Source organism: Nicotiana tabacum, chromosome 14 (assembly GCF_000715075.1).
Source record: "Nicotiana tabacum cultivar K326 chromosome 14, ASM71507v2, whole genome shotgun sequence".
NCBI classification, from domain to species: Eukaryota; Viridiplantae; Streptophyta; class Magnoliopsida; order Solanales; family Solanaceae; genus Nicotiana; species Nicotiana tabacum.
Window position 1 is genome coordinate 22,789,757 of NC_134093.1, and position 13,725 is coordinate 22,803,481.

The 13,725-nt window shown below is 37.3% G+C and overlaps 2 protein-coding genes across 2 annotated transcripts; one reads left to right on the forward strand and one right to left on the reverse strand.

The window, feature by feature from the left end:
• Positions 1-1,406: 1,406 nt before the first annotated feature.
• Positions 1,407-4,662, forward strand: LOC107776343 (beta-amylase 1, chloroplastic-like). The gene is given in 4 exon segments (NM_001325212.1): positions 1,407-2,008; positions 3,334-3,544; positions 3,646-3,756; positions 3,856-4,662. Coding segments are annotated over 4 exon segments (1,731 nt in total).
• Positions 4,663-7,160: 2,498 nt separating this feature from the next.
• LOC142168847 (secreted RxLR effector protein 161-like) lies at positions 7,161-7,850 on the reverse strand. Its single transcript, XM_075230011.1, has one exon. The coding sequence runs from the start codon at positions 7,848-7,850 to the stop codon at positions 7,161-7,163; it is 690 nt and encodes a 229-aa protein (XP_075086112.1).
• Positions 7,851-13,725: the final 5,875 nt, after the last annotated feature.

Consider the following 13,725-nt stretch of genomic DNA (forward strand, 5'->3'; position numbering starts at 1 on the left):
ATTACAAAAATAGTAGATACGAACCCATAACTTTAAAAATATAATGAGTTCAATGTTAAAAATCTTAAAATTGAACCCATAGAATTTAAATTCTAGATCCGCCTCTGCCTTCAGCTCAAGAAGACGAAAAGAGACAATAGATCAGTACCATCAATAGAAATCAGAAAAATAATAACAGCACCGTAAGAGCCAGAAAATAGATGAATAAGCAATAATACTATCAGACTAGCCTCACACCTGATACGAAATAGAAAAATGCTCAACTTTTTCCTAACCTACAATCTTAATACTCGACCTCGACACCTTCCGGGTCATGTCCTTGGAAATCTTAAGTTATTCAGTTAACGTAAAATATATATTTTGAAGTTTTCCTCGATATCTTGAGGACTAACTTTGATTTCCGAACTTGGCAGGTTTGTCAATTACATTAGATAAGAGATGCAGAAACTATCTTAATCGCAAATGCATTTGCTATGCGTCAATTCAATTCAATCTTAATCCTAACAAATTTGAATTTCAAAGGACATGATCTTTGATATTCCTACAAAAATGTTAACATCGAGAATTAGGGTAAAAAGTTAATAGGTAGTCCAAATTGTCTTTCTTTTTCTTTCCCATACCGATAATATTAATTAGTAAAAGTATGATATATTTCTTATCGTTAGATTGCTATTATTGCCTGTTATTTGATTACTATCTTTCACTTCCGTCTTTTTAGTATTTTTATGTTGTTACTGTTTGTTGTCACTGTCTTTTTCATTTTTTCTTGAGCCTAGGGTTCATCGGAAATAACCTATCTACTTTACTAGGGTAAGGGTAAGATATGCGTATACACTATCCTTTCCAAACTCGTACTTGTGAAATTTTATTGGATTTGTTGATGTTATTGTATCTTTTTTTTTTTACTTTTAATTGCCAAGAGGGAGCTCACTCTTGTACTCATTAGTTTATTATCTATAAAAATTACAAATTAAATAAAAATATCATCCATACACTTGTATTTATTGATTGGACGTGAGAAAATTGAGTATGAATAACTCTTTTCCCCGTTAGTCTTCCCATACTTCAGCTGCATCCTCACTGGAACCTTCACGCGTCTCGCAATTCCACCGTCCCTTTCATGTGATCAAGCAATCGTAGCCGTTGCCTCAACATTCGCTGACTCTTCACCACGTGTCCATCTCTACACGTGTCGCATATTCAACGATCCCTTTTAGATCTTTACATAATTAATATTATAATCTTATCTGAATTTCTCGAGCTCTATAAATTATCCACTTTCTTCCTTCCTCTTTTTCAGCATCAACAATTTGCTTCTTCAAAGTGTACCCAAAACAAAGCCCAAAAAAAAAAACTTCATAACATTCTTACTCTTTTGGAAAAAAATTCAAAATTTTCTGAATATTATGGCGATGAGTATGCCACACCAGATCGGTGCCTTGTCAGGAACGCCGTTAACGGCGGAGACCGGCGGTGAAGTTCCGGCGAAGGGAAACACAACTGCATCAGCTGTATGGAGAACGCCATTGACGAATCTAAGAGTATCGGTGCAGAAAACAGGAGCTGACGTGGACATGTTGTCGCCGACGCCATCTCCGCCGTTGAGTCCGCTGAAAGGAGGAATGCGGCCGGATTTATCGGTAGCATGTCAAGCACTAATGGAAGCTCCGGCGGAAACGGCGGAGGAGAAAGAGCATAGGCTCGGGATTTCTCCGGAGAAAGGGAAAGGAGTGCCGGTGTTTGTTATGATGCCGTTGGACAGCGTGAAGATGGATCATACGGTGAATAGGAAGAAGGCGATGAACGCGAGTTTGCAGGCGTTGAAGAGCGCAGGAGTGGAAGGGATCATGATGGATGTGTGGTGGGGATTGGTGGAGAGAGACGCGCCGGGGGAATACAATTGGGGCGGTTACGCTGAGCTATTGGAAATGGCGAAGAAGCATGGGCTCAAAGTCCAGGCTGTCATGTCGTTTCATCAATGTGGTGGAAACGTCGGTGATTCCTGCACGTGCGTACATTCATTCTTCGACTCTCTATTTTTTAATTATTTTATTAATTTGAAGTTGCTATGGTTTAATTTATAGTATCTGCAAATATGTGGTTCTCAGATTACAATGGGGTGTAAAATCTAGATAAAGCTAATTAACTTTAAAATAAACAAATAGGAGTAAGTAAATGGAATACTTTTTGATAGAATATCCCTAGGATCTGGAAATGTGAAAAAGGGAAAAAGAAACTTTTGACATTTTGGGTGCGTTTGGTATGACAATGTTTTCCCATTTTCCATTTTGGGTTTGCACAAACTAGTTTCGAAAATATTTTTTTAGATATTATTTTTTTTTTAAATTGAAGTAAAATAATTTCCCTATAAAAAGTTAGAAAAATATTTTACAAAAAATCCACTACTCTCACATCTAACCCGAAACTCCTCCCCCAACCCCTTTCCAATTTTTTTTTTTTTTTTCAGATTTCAGTTTTTTTTCTTTTCCGTCACCGCCCCCCAAATTTTTTTTAAACCTTTTTTTTTTTTTTTTGTATTTTTCAATTTTCTATTTTTTAGTTTTTCTGCACAAACCCACCCGCAAAGTTTTTTTTTTTGTTTTTTTTTTTTGTTTTCTGTTTTTTCGTTTTTCTGCCCCATTCACCCACCCCACCCCGCAATTTTTTTTTTGTATTTTTAATTTTCTGTTTTCTGCTTTTTTTTTTTTTTTTGTTTTTCTGTACCATTCACTCACGCCCGCCTCCACCCTCGCGGTAATATTTTTTTTTTAAAAATATTTTCAGTGCTGATTTTTTCTTTTCCTCTTACAGATTCAAAATTTTACGAGTTTCAAAGTATTCAATAGAGATGCTCTTTCCAACAAGAAAGAAAATAGAAATGTTTCTATTCCATTCATATAATATTCATTGTCCTAGCTTTTAATTACTTAGGAGTAAAGGGGAACTACCATATTACAAGAATGTACTGAGCAGGTAAAACGTCGAATTGGTTTAGTATCGCCTTTGGTGTTGTCAAGGTCCATGCCATTTGATATTAGCAAAGCCCTTTCTAGTCACCGTGTTGCTTGAATGTTTAAAGCTTGTTAAGTTTCATTTGACTAGGTAATTTTTGAAACGTGAAGGTTCAACATTACCCATGAAATAAAGAACTTGGGCGATTCAAGAGGAGCTATAATCAAGATATAGTGCCACAAAAATGTCATGCTATAATGTGAAATCTTCTTTTGTTAATTAAATTTAGAGTCTTGTTATGCACTTGACTTCCATGCTAATAATCAGAGTTATGTAGTCTTTGTTTTCTGGCGTGCTTAATAGTTAGATTTGAAATTTCAGGATCCCTCTTCCAAGGTGGGTTGTTGAGGAGATGGAGAAGGATCCGGACCTTGCATACACAGATCAGTGGGGAAGGAGGAATTATGAATATGTATCGCTCGGTTGTGACACACTTCCAGTTCTTAAAGGGAGGACTCCTGTTCAATGTTATTCTGATTTCATGAGAGGGTTTAGAGATAGATTTGAGAACCTGCTAGGGGACACCATTATGGTAAGTTTTATGCTATCTTCAACCTTTAGCTATGGTGCATATATTGCTGGTCTAAGAACAGAAAAAGCTCAAAGATTTTGCATATGCTTTGTGTGATGTAGGAAATTCAAGTTGGGATGGGTCCGGCTGGAGAGCTCCGTTATCCATCGTACCCTGAACAAGATGGAACATGGAAATTCCCTGGAATTGGGGCTTTTCAGTGTTATGACAAGGTATAAACCAAGTTAATTTTTCATTGTTTTTCTGCTCTGTTTTGGTATATAACTTCATTGTCCCCGACGATTTGTTCTGATGAATTGTTCGCCCTGCAGTACATGATCAGCAGCTTAAAGGCTGCTGCAGAAGCTTTTGGCAAGCCTGAATGGGGACACACCGGTCCAACAGACGCAGGTCACTACAACAATTGGCCGGAAGATACCAACTTTTTCAGGAAGGAAGGTGGTGGATGGGATGGTCAATATGGGGAGTTCTTCCTCACTTGGTATTCTCAAATGCTTTTGAACCATGGTGAGAGGATATTGCAATCAGCCAAGGCAATATTCGATGACAAGGGAGTTAAGATTTCAGTTAAGATCGCAGGCATTCACTGGCACTATGGAACAAGGTCCCATGCCCCTGAGCTCACGGCTGGGTACTACAACACACGTTTCCGCGATGGTTACCTTCCCATCGCCCAGATGCTTGCCCGCCATGGTGCAATTTTCAACTTCACATGTGTTGAGATGCGAGACCATGAGCAGCCACAAGATGCACAATGTGCACCTGAGAAGTTGGTTAGGCAAGTGGCGTTAGCAACTCAGGAAGCTCAAGTTCCACTTGCTGGGGAGAATGCATTGCCACGGTATGACGACTATGCACACGAACAGATACTTCAAGCATCATCATTGAATATCAACGATCAATCAAGTGACAGAGAGATGTGTGCATTTACATATTTGAGGATGAATCCAGACCTGTTCCATCCTGATAATTGGAGGCGATTCGTCGCTTTTGTGAAGAAAATGAAAGAAGGGAAGGATGCGCATTGCTGTCGGGAGCAACTAGAGCAAGAGGCAGAGCATTTTGTGCATATAACTCAGCCTTTAGTGCAAGAAGCTGCAGTGGCCCTTATGCACTAAACAAATCTTGGCTGTAAACTTGTGCAAAATACCTTGTAGCATGCAGTTTTTCAGCATGTTACCGGGATCTTATCTTTCTCGTTCTTCTCATGTTGTAAAACATATTATCGTGTAATTTTTCAAACTTAGATATGTCTTAATGATATGATACATAATTCAGTAGTAACTCCAACTCTTGGTTCTCAGATAGTCCTGTAGTATATTTTTAGTTTTCAGAGTAGTAAATTCAACTTTTGATTCTCGGATAGTACTGCTAAAAACTTTGCCCATCTACTTTTTCTCTATCCTGTCCCCTTCTCACATTTTCCATGAGGATTGAGGAGATCGGTTTTATGGTCCATCGCAAAAGATCCTAAATAAACTACGAGAGACTTTTGCTATGTCATTTTCTTCTATTCAAATAGTTACTGACATATCGGAGATTATTTCTTAGCTTGAGGCCTGGCAATTTTTTTATTTCAGTCCCGCGGAACTACTCATTGGCAAGGGAAATCAATGTTAAATTTTTGGGTCTGCCACTGGTCAACCCGTTCCTCCAAGCACATGATGCGTGCACAATCTCCAAAACCAGTTCTGGACTTCGTTGGAAGTAGTGGCAATTATCGAAGTCCATTGGGTTTTCATGTGTTCGTGAGCAGGGGGCGGATTGAAACTCTTTCGCCGAAAAATTATATTTTATATATAAGGTAAAATTCAGTTTGTATCTCTATATATTATATTTTGAATCTCTTTAATATTGTCTAAAATCATAGCTCAGTGGTCAAGGGATTCAAAACCTTTGTTAGGCTGCTGGTTCAATTTTCACTAGTCATAATTCCTTTTAATTTTTTATTTTTTTTGAATCCCTTTAACGGAAATTTTGCCTCCGTCACTGCTCGTGAGGTCTCTTTCCCTTGGGAAACTTCTCCTTGGGGATCATGCCGGGTTGGTAATCTCGGTCTAAGTTTTGTGGCCAGGAACTTGTCAAAAGACCGTTCCAGACGCATCTTCATTCTAACATATAGACAAAACTTGGAGAGTTGCCGACTTTTAGTTTCATTTCACATGGTTCTTATGTACAAACTTAACTCAACTACACGACTTGAAGATCCGTAGAAGTTAAGCATAATAGGGCTTTCTTTTTTTGGTAACTGCTATACTTTTTTTTTATTTTTCATCCGATGTCCGTTATCTATATTGAGACCTCGGCTAATTCGAATTCGCGTTGGATAAGATTTATTAATCGAAGACTCCCTACCAATATTGTTTTTCTTTCCAGCGCTTGCTGACCTCTGGTTAAAGGTTAAGGGAGAGATCATTTCCATCACACCACAACCATTAATGCTATAAAGTTTCAACGCTTCTTATAATTATTATTATTTTGAATTTTTTTGGGGTAAAGAAAACCTAAACCTTACACCTGTAGCACGTAAAGTAGTTCTACGACTGGACAATAATCACTCAATTGTCAATAGGATGATCTGGACCTTAAAATTAGGGAAGTGCGATATTTTTCTTTTTCTGTTTGCTTGATTGTGGACGAGACGATTTAGATTCTAGTGTATGTTCAAAGGAAAACAAACTGATTTATATTTGTTGAGGATATGTGGGGACATTTCGAGCAAACATTTTCCTTATATATATCTCTAGTTATTTCTGTTAGTTTGGCTATATGTCAATTGTCAACACAAAAAAGTTGGAGGAGCACTCTAGACTTGAAGTACCATCACGAATAAAGACAGAAAGAAAAGCAGATACAATTATTTTGAAAAACATTCATTAGTAATTGGTATATATATTAGCATAAATTTTAATTGCATGCCAGGATCTTGAACGTGATAATCTTACACAAAATTGTTACAGAAAACATACCTGAATCGTAAGCCATCATCGTAAAGCGAAAGCGTTAATTCAAATTTGTTTCTCGCCCCTTGCGACTTGCCCTAGCTTTCGTTACCGCCGACTTTAGTGATGAAAGAGAGAAAATAAAATACGGTAACCCTAATGGGTGGGGAGATGACCAATTTATAGAGGTTCTCATTTAATCCGGTACGTCCATCAAGTAACCGTTCGGACGGATGAGATTTGCTCATTAATTAAATATTAATTATGGGCCTTAAACTTATTGGGCCACCAAAACGTAAGAAAATCTTACATTCTCCCACTTGGCCCAATAATCACATAATATTAATATTTAATATAGGAACATTAGTTGCGCATAAACAAATCTCTTCTGTAATGTTCACCATAAATACCACAATACCATAAACTAGTAAATGTGAGTTATGGCGGTTATATATAATTTGTCTACATACTCCCTTTCATATACTACACCATTAGTAATTTATCGTATCAGGTTCATAAGCTATAAAATGTTATGGTCCACAATAATGTCTCATTGAGACTTATCCTGCAACATCTCAAAACAATAATGTGTACACCATTATGAGAAACAGAAAATTATTAATGTATATCAGAAACACGTAAATGAGCTCAGAGTGTCAAAAATTATAAAAATATCAATCATAAATACAGCCAAGACCCATTCTATGTACATGTTCCTTAAATGTCTTTAATTGTAAACCTTTCGTTAACGGATCTGCAATCATGAGATCAGTTCTAATATGCTCAAGTGACACTCTTTGTTTCTGAACTTCCTCCTTGACTGTAAAGTACTTTAATTTCATATGCTTGGCACCTTTGGAGTACTTATCATTCTTGGAGAAGAATACTGCTGCAAAATTATCACAGTAAATTTTCAGCGGCTTGGTAATGATGTCGACAACCCCAAGTCCTGAAATAAAGTTTCGCAACCATAATGCATGAATTGTGGCTTCAAATCTTACCACAAATTCTGCTTCCATCGTGGATGTAGCAATGACAGACTGTTTGGTACTCTTCCACGATATTGCTCCTTCAGCTAATTGGAACAAATAACCAAACGTGGATTTTCTAGTGTCAATACATCCAACAAAATCTGAATCCGAGTATCCAACAACTTCCAAATGCTTGGATCTCCTATACATGAGCATGTAATCCTTCGTTCCTTTCAGGTACCTCAAGACTTTCTTTGCAGCTTTCCAGTGATCAATTCCTGGGTTACTCTGATATCTTCCAAGTATTCCGACCACAAAACTAATATCCGGTCTTGTACAAGTCTGAGCATACATCAGACTACCAACAATAGAAGAGTAAGGAATTGATTCCATTTTCTTTCATTTTATATCATTCTTAGGGCATTACATGAGACTAAATTTGTCCCCTTTTTGAATTGAAACAATTCCTGCTGAACAATTGTTCATGTTAAATCTCACTAGAACTCTTTCGATATAGCCTTTCTGAGACAATCCCAATAATCCTTGTGATCTCTCAAAGAATATTTCTATTCCTATCACATAAGATGCCTCACCCATATCTTTCATTTTAAAATTCTTAGAGAAAAAATCTTTAGTCTCACGCAATATGCCTAAATCATTAGCAGTAAGTAGAATATCATCAACATATAGGACTAAAAATATAAACTTGCTCCCACTGATCTTTTGGTATATACATCGATCAACGGTATTTTTCACAAATCCAAAAGATGTTATGGTATCATTAAAATTTATATACCATTGTCGTGAGGCTTGTTTAAGTCCATATATTGACTTCTTCAGTTTACACACCATTTGACCTTTTCCTTTAGTTTCGAAACCTTCTGGTTGGTCCATATAAACTTCCTCCTCGAGGTCTCCATTAAGAAAGACAGTTTTCACATCCATTTGATGTAACTCTAAATCATAATGAGCCACCAAAGCCATAATAATTCTTAACGAGTCTTTCTTTGAGACCGGTGAAAAGGTCTCTTTATAATCAATTGCCTCCTTTCTGAGTATAACCCTTGGCAACAAGTCTAGCTTTATATCGTTCGACATTACTATTTGAATCGTGTTTGGTCTTAAAGACCCATCTACACCCGATTCTTTTAGAACTTTCTGTCAATTCAACGAGATCCCAGATTTTATTGTATTCCATGGACTTTAGCTCTTCCTTCATGGCATCAATCTATTTGTCAGACTCATTACTTTTTATGGCTTGTGAAAATAAAATCAGATCCTTATTAAGACCAATGTCAAAATCTGACTCTTGCAAATAAACCACGTAATCATCTGAAATAGCCAATTTTCTAACTCTTTGAGATTTTCTTGATGACATCTCTTGTGGTTCATTTGTGAGTTAGTTTCTTCATGAAGTGTTTCATACAAATGTTGCTCAGTGTTGTCAAAATATTCTTCAATAACTGGAACAATATTTGATATTTATATGGAAGTAGGCACATTCATGGGTAATGGAACATTGACCCTCACCTCTTTTATTTTCACACTTTATTTTTTAACACTCCCACTAACTTCACCATTCTCAATGAATCTTGCATTACCGGTTTCAATAATTCTCAAACTATGGTTTGGACAGTAAAACACATACCCTTTAGATTTCTCTGGGTAACCAATAAAGTAACCACTTACTGTTCGAGAATCTAATTTCTTTTCTTGTGGATTATAAACTCTAGTTTCCGCTGGGCAACCTCAAACATACAGGTGCCTTAAACTAGGTTTTCTTCCTGTCCACAGTTCAAAAGGGGTCTTTGGAACTGCCTTACTAGGAACCCTGTTTAATAAATATACAGCGGTTTTAAGAGCATACATCCACAATGATTTGGGTAATGAGGAATTACTCATCATGCTCCTAACCATATCCATAAGTGTTCGATTACGCCTTTCTGCAACACCATTTTGTTGAGGTGTTCCTGACATAGTATACTGTGCACCTATGCCATGTTCCTCGAGGAACTTTGCAAATGGACCTGGACATTGTCCCGATTTATTATATTTTTCATAATATTCACCACCTCTATCTGACCTAATAATTTTTACCTTTTTATCTAATTGCCTTTCAACCTCATTAACAAACACCTTTAGAGCATCTTTTGCTTGAGATTTTTCTTTCAGCAAATAGATGTATCCATAACGTGAAAAATCATCGATAAAAGTGATAAAATATTTCTCTCCACCAAAAGATGGAACATCAAAGGGTCCACAAAAATCGATGTGTATAATTTCAAGAAGCTGGGTGCTTCTTGTGGCACCTTTCTTACTATGCTTGGTTTGCTTTTCCTTAATGTAATCCAAACATATAGTAAGATCAGTAAAATTTAGATTCGGAAGAATCTCATTCTTTACTAATCTTTCTAACCTTTCTTTGGATATATGACCCAAACCTCTATGCCACAAGTAAGCAGAACTTTCATCTAGTGAACTACGTTTAATTCCAACATTATGTTGAACATTAAGAAGGGATTCAGAAAAACCAATATCGAGTTTTAATTTATATAAACCATTATTAAGAAAACTAGAACCATAAAAAATAGCATTCTTATATAAATTAAAGCATCCATTTCCAAATTTTAAATCAAATCCAGAAACATCAAGTCTTGAAAGAGAAATCAAATTCCTAGAAACTGAAGGTATATAAAGAGTCTGTAATAGATCAAGGTGACGTCCAGTCTCCATGATCAAACGATAAGTCCCTATGTCTTCAATTGAAGCCTTCATACGATTTCCTATGAACAAGAAATCCTTATTTGGATTTGTAGTTTGGATCGTAAGGAATCCCTGAAACGTAGTAGATACATGAGCAATTGTACCAGAATCAAGCCACCAAGTATTATTAGGAACTTCTATTAAATTTGATTCGAAACATACAAAAGCACTAATTGTACCTTTCTTTTCGAACCAAGCTTTACGTTTCAGGCAATCTTTCTGATAGTGTCCTTCCTTGTTACAGAAACGACACGTATCTGCCTTATGTTCCTTCTTAGCATCCTATGGAGCTTTAGTATGTGCTTTCTTCTTCTTGAACTTATTGGGCTTCACTTTAAGTCCTTTACCAACTCCTTGACCCATGAGGTTAATTGAATGACTCCCTTGTTTCTTAAGTCTTGACTCCTCCTGAATAAGCATACTAGACAATTCACTAACATTCCACTTATCCTTAATAGTGTTATAGTTAATTTAAAAAGGTCCATACTCAGGAGGCAACGAGTTCAGAATAAACTGAACCGAGGAGGAGTCATCAACTTTCATCCCCAAGGTCTGAAGTCTTACTGCAATGTTAGTCATCTCGATGATATAATTTTGCATACTACGCGACCCATCAAACTTCATGGTCGTGAGTTTAGCCATTAGTGTACCAGCAAGAGACTTATCTGCAGAAGGAAAATGTTCTTCCACAAACTTCGGGTATTCCCTGGCACTTTCTGTCTGTGGAATAGTACTCTTAATGTTGTTGGCAATAGTCATTCGCATAAACATAAGGCTCAGCCTGTTAGAGCGTTCCCATGCTTTATGAAATGACTTCTCATCCGCACTGCTCGAATCAGTAATGGAAGCAGACTTATCATTCAGCAGAGCCAAGTCAAGATCCATCACACCTAAGTGGAACTGGACTTGTTCATGCCATTCAGAGAAGTTCAATCCGTTGAACACAGTAACAGACAAAGCATGCAAATGAAGAGGAATATCTGCAAAATAGATAATATATGCTCACAAATCAATATGGATTCAACAAAACAGTTAAAGCATATCGCAATTCTCCTTTGGGTAAATACTACAATATACTATCATAAGTTAAATGTCATTTAATCGTTAATAGGTAATTAAATATTCTTAACCAAACATGGGACTGCTTAATCCGGTACGTCCCATTTAGTGATGGGGAGAGGACCAATTTATAGAGGTTCTCATTTAATCCGGTACGTCCATCAAGTAACCGATCGGATGGATGAGATTTGCTCATTAATTAAATATTAATTATGGGCCTTAAACTTATTGGACTACCAAAACGTAAGAAAATCTTACATTCTTCCACTTGGCCCAATAATCACATAATATTAATATTTAATATGGGAACATTAGTTGCGCATAAACAAATCTCTTATGTAATGTTCACCATAAATACCACAATACCATAAACTAGTAAATGTGAGTTATGGCGGTTATATATAATTTGTCTACATACTCCCTTTCATATACTACACCATTAACGTCAAAACTACGAATCGCACCATGAATCGAAGTTATAAATTTCAAATCTTTCAACTTCTAAATACCGTGCCGAAACCTATTAAATCAACCCGGAATGACGTCAAATTTTGCAGGCAAGTCCCAAATAACATAACGGAGTTGTTCCAACTCTCGGAATCGCATTCCGACCCCGATATCAAAAAGTCCACTTTCGGTCCAAATCTCCAAAAATTCGACTTTCGCCATTTCAACCCTAAATCAGCTATAGACCCTGGATTCACAGTCCGGACACTCCTAAGTCTAAAATCACCCAACGGAGCTAATGGAACTGACGGAACTCCATTTCGGAGTCGTCTTCACATAGTTCCGACTACGTTCAAAATCCTAAGACTTAAGCTTCTGTTTTAGGGACTAAGTGTCCCAAATCACTCCGAAACAACCGGTAACCGAATTCAACCACGCACGGAAGTCAATACACATAATATGAAGCTGCTTAGGGCCTTATGCCGCCGAACGAGACTTAAATTCTCAAAACGACCGGTCGGGTCGTTACACAAATAGAAACACATGTTAATCAATTTACCTATGGCGATAATTACGTCTTACAAGGTTAGAAATGAGACTTACCTCGTCTCAAAGCCTACTTTCCGGTCCAAGATTGTGCTCAAACCCTCAATTCGGCGCCAAACGACTCGCAACTAGTCAAATATTTTTTAAAATAATTAATACACGATTAAAAGTTCACATCCTAACTATCAAAGTGATTTCCCAAGACTATTTGCAAAATTTCTAAAATTCACCTCCCCCCACCCCGGGCCCACGTGCCCGGATTCCGGAAATGTCTGAAAACAGTTATTACCCGTAACCTCATGAGCTCAAATATATAATTTTTACTAGATTCCATAATGAATTTCATGATTAAATCTCATATTTATCAAAATCCTAGGTTTTCACCTAAATCCATAATTTTCACTAATTTACATGTTATAATCTACCCATAAACTATGTATTTAACACACATTGTATAGAAATTACTTACCTCGAAGTGCTAGGTGAAATCCCCTCTCTAAGAGCTCCAAAAATCGCCCAACAATGAAAAACAATGAGCTAAAATGACTAAGTCCCATTTTAAAAGAGACCTCACTACCACCAGCGATCTCGCACCTGCGGTCGCTGGGCCGCACCTACGTTGTCGCTTCTACGGAAGTGCCCAGGCAGGCTGACTCTGCTTCTGCGTACGGGGTCCCGCTTCTGAGGGCACACATGCGGATCCTAGGTTGCCCTTCCTTGGCCGCTTCTGCGAGCTCGCACCTGCGGCTGGCCAAGCGTAGGTGCGATTATGACAGCAGCTGAAAGCTTCAATTGTTGCTCCCAATTTCCAACTTGGTCCGAGCCTCGTCTGATTGGCACTCGGGGCCCCCTGAGCCCCGCTCAAACATACCAACAAGTTTGGAATCATAAAACGGACTCGCTCGAACTCTCGGAACGCCCGAAACAACTTTAAAACTAAGAATCAGACCCCAAAACCAATTGAATCAAACTTATGAACTTCAAGTTCTTCAATTTACTCCTAATGCGCCGAAACGTACTTAAACTACTCGAAATGACACCAAATTTTGCGTGCAAGTCTTAAATGACATTACTTAACTATTCCCAATCTCGAAATTCTATTTGGACCTCGATATCACCAAAACCCGCTTCAAACCAAAGTTAAAGCATAATAATATTCCTACGTTGTCTAGCCACATGCACAATCATACATATATATATATATATATATATATATATATATATATATATATATATATATATATATATATATATATACATATACATATCCCACCTTGTCATGTCGCATGTGCAAATATCAATAGTAACAATAGCACGGCAGAAACCTTGTGCAACCCCATAATAACAACCGCACGGCAGAAAGCTCGTGCATTACAATAATAACAATCGCACGGCAGAAACCTGGTGCATCACCACAACGAATAAAATAACAACAATGGCAATAACACAAAGT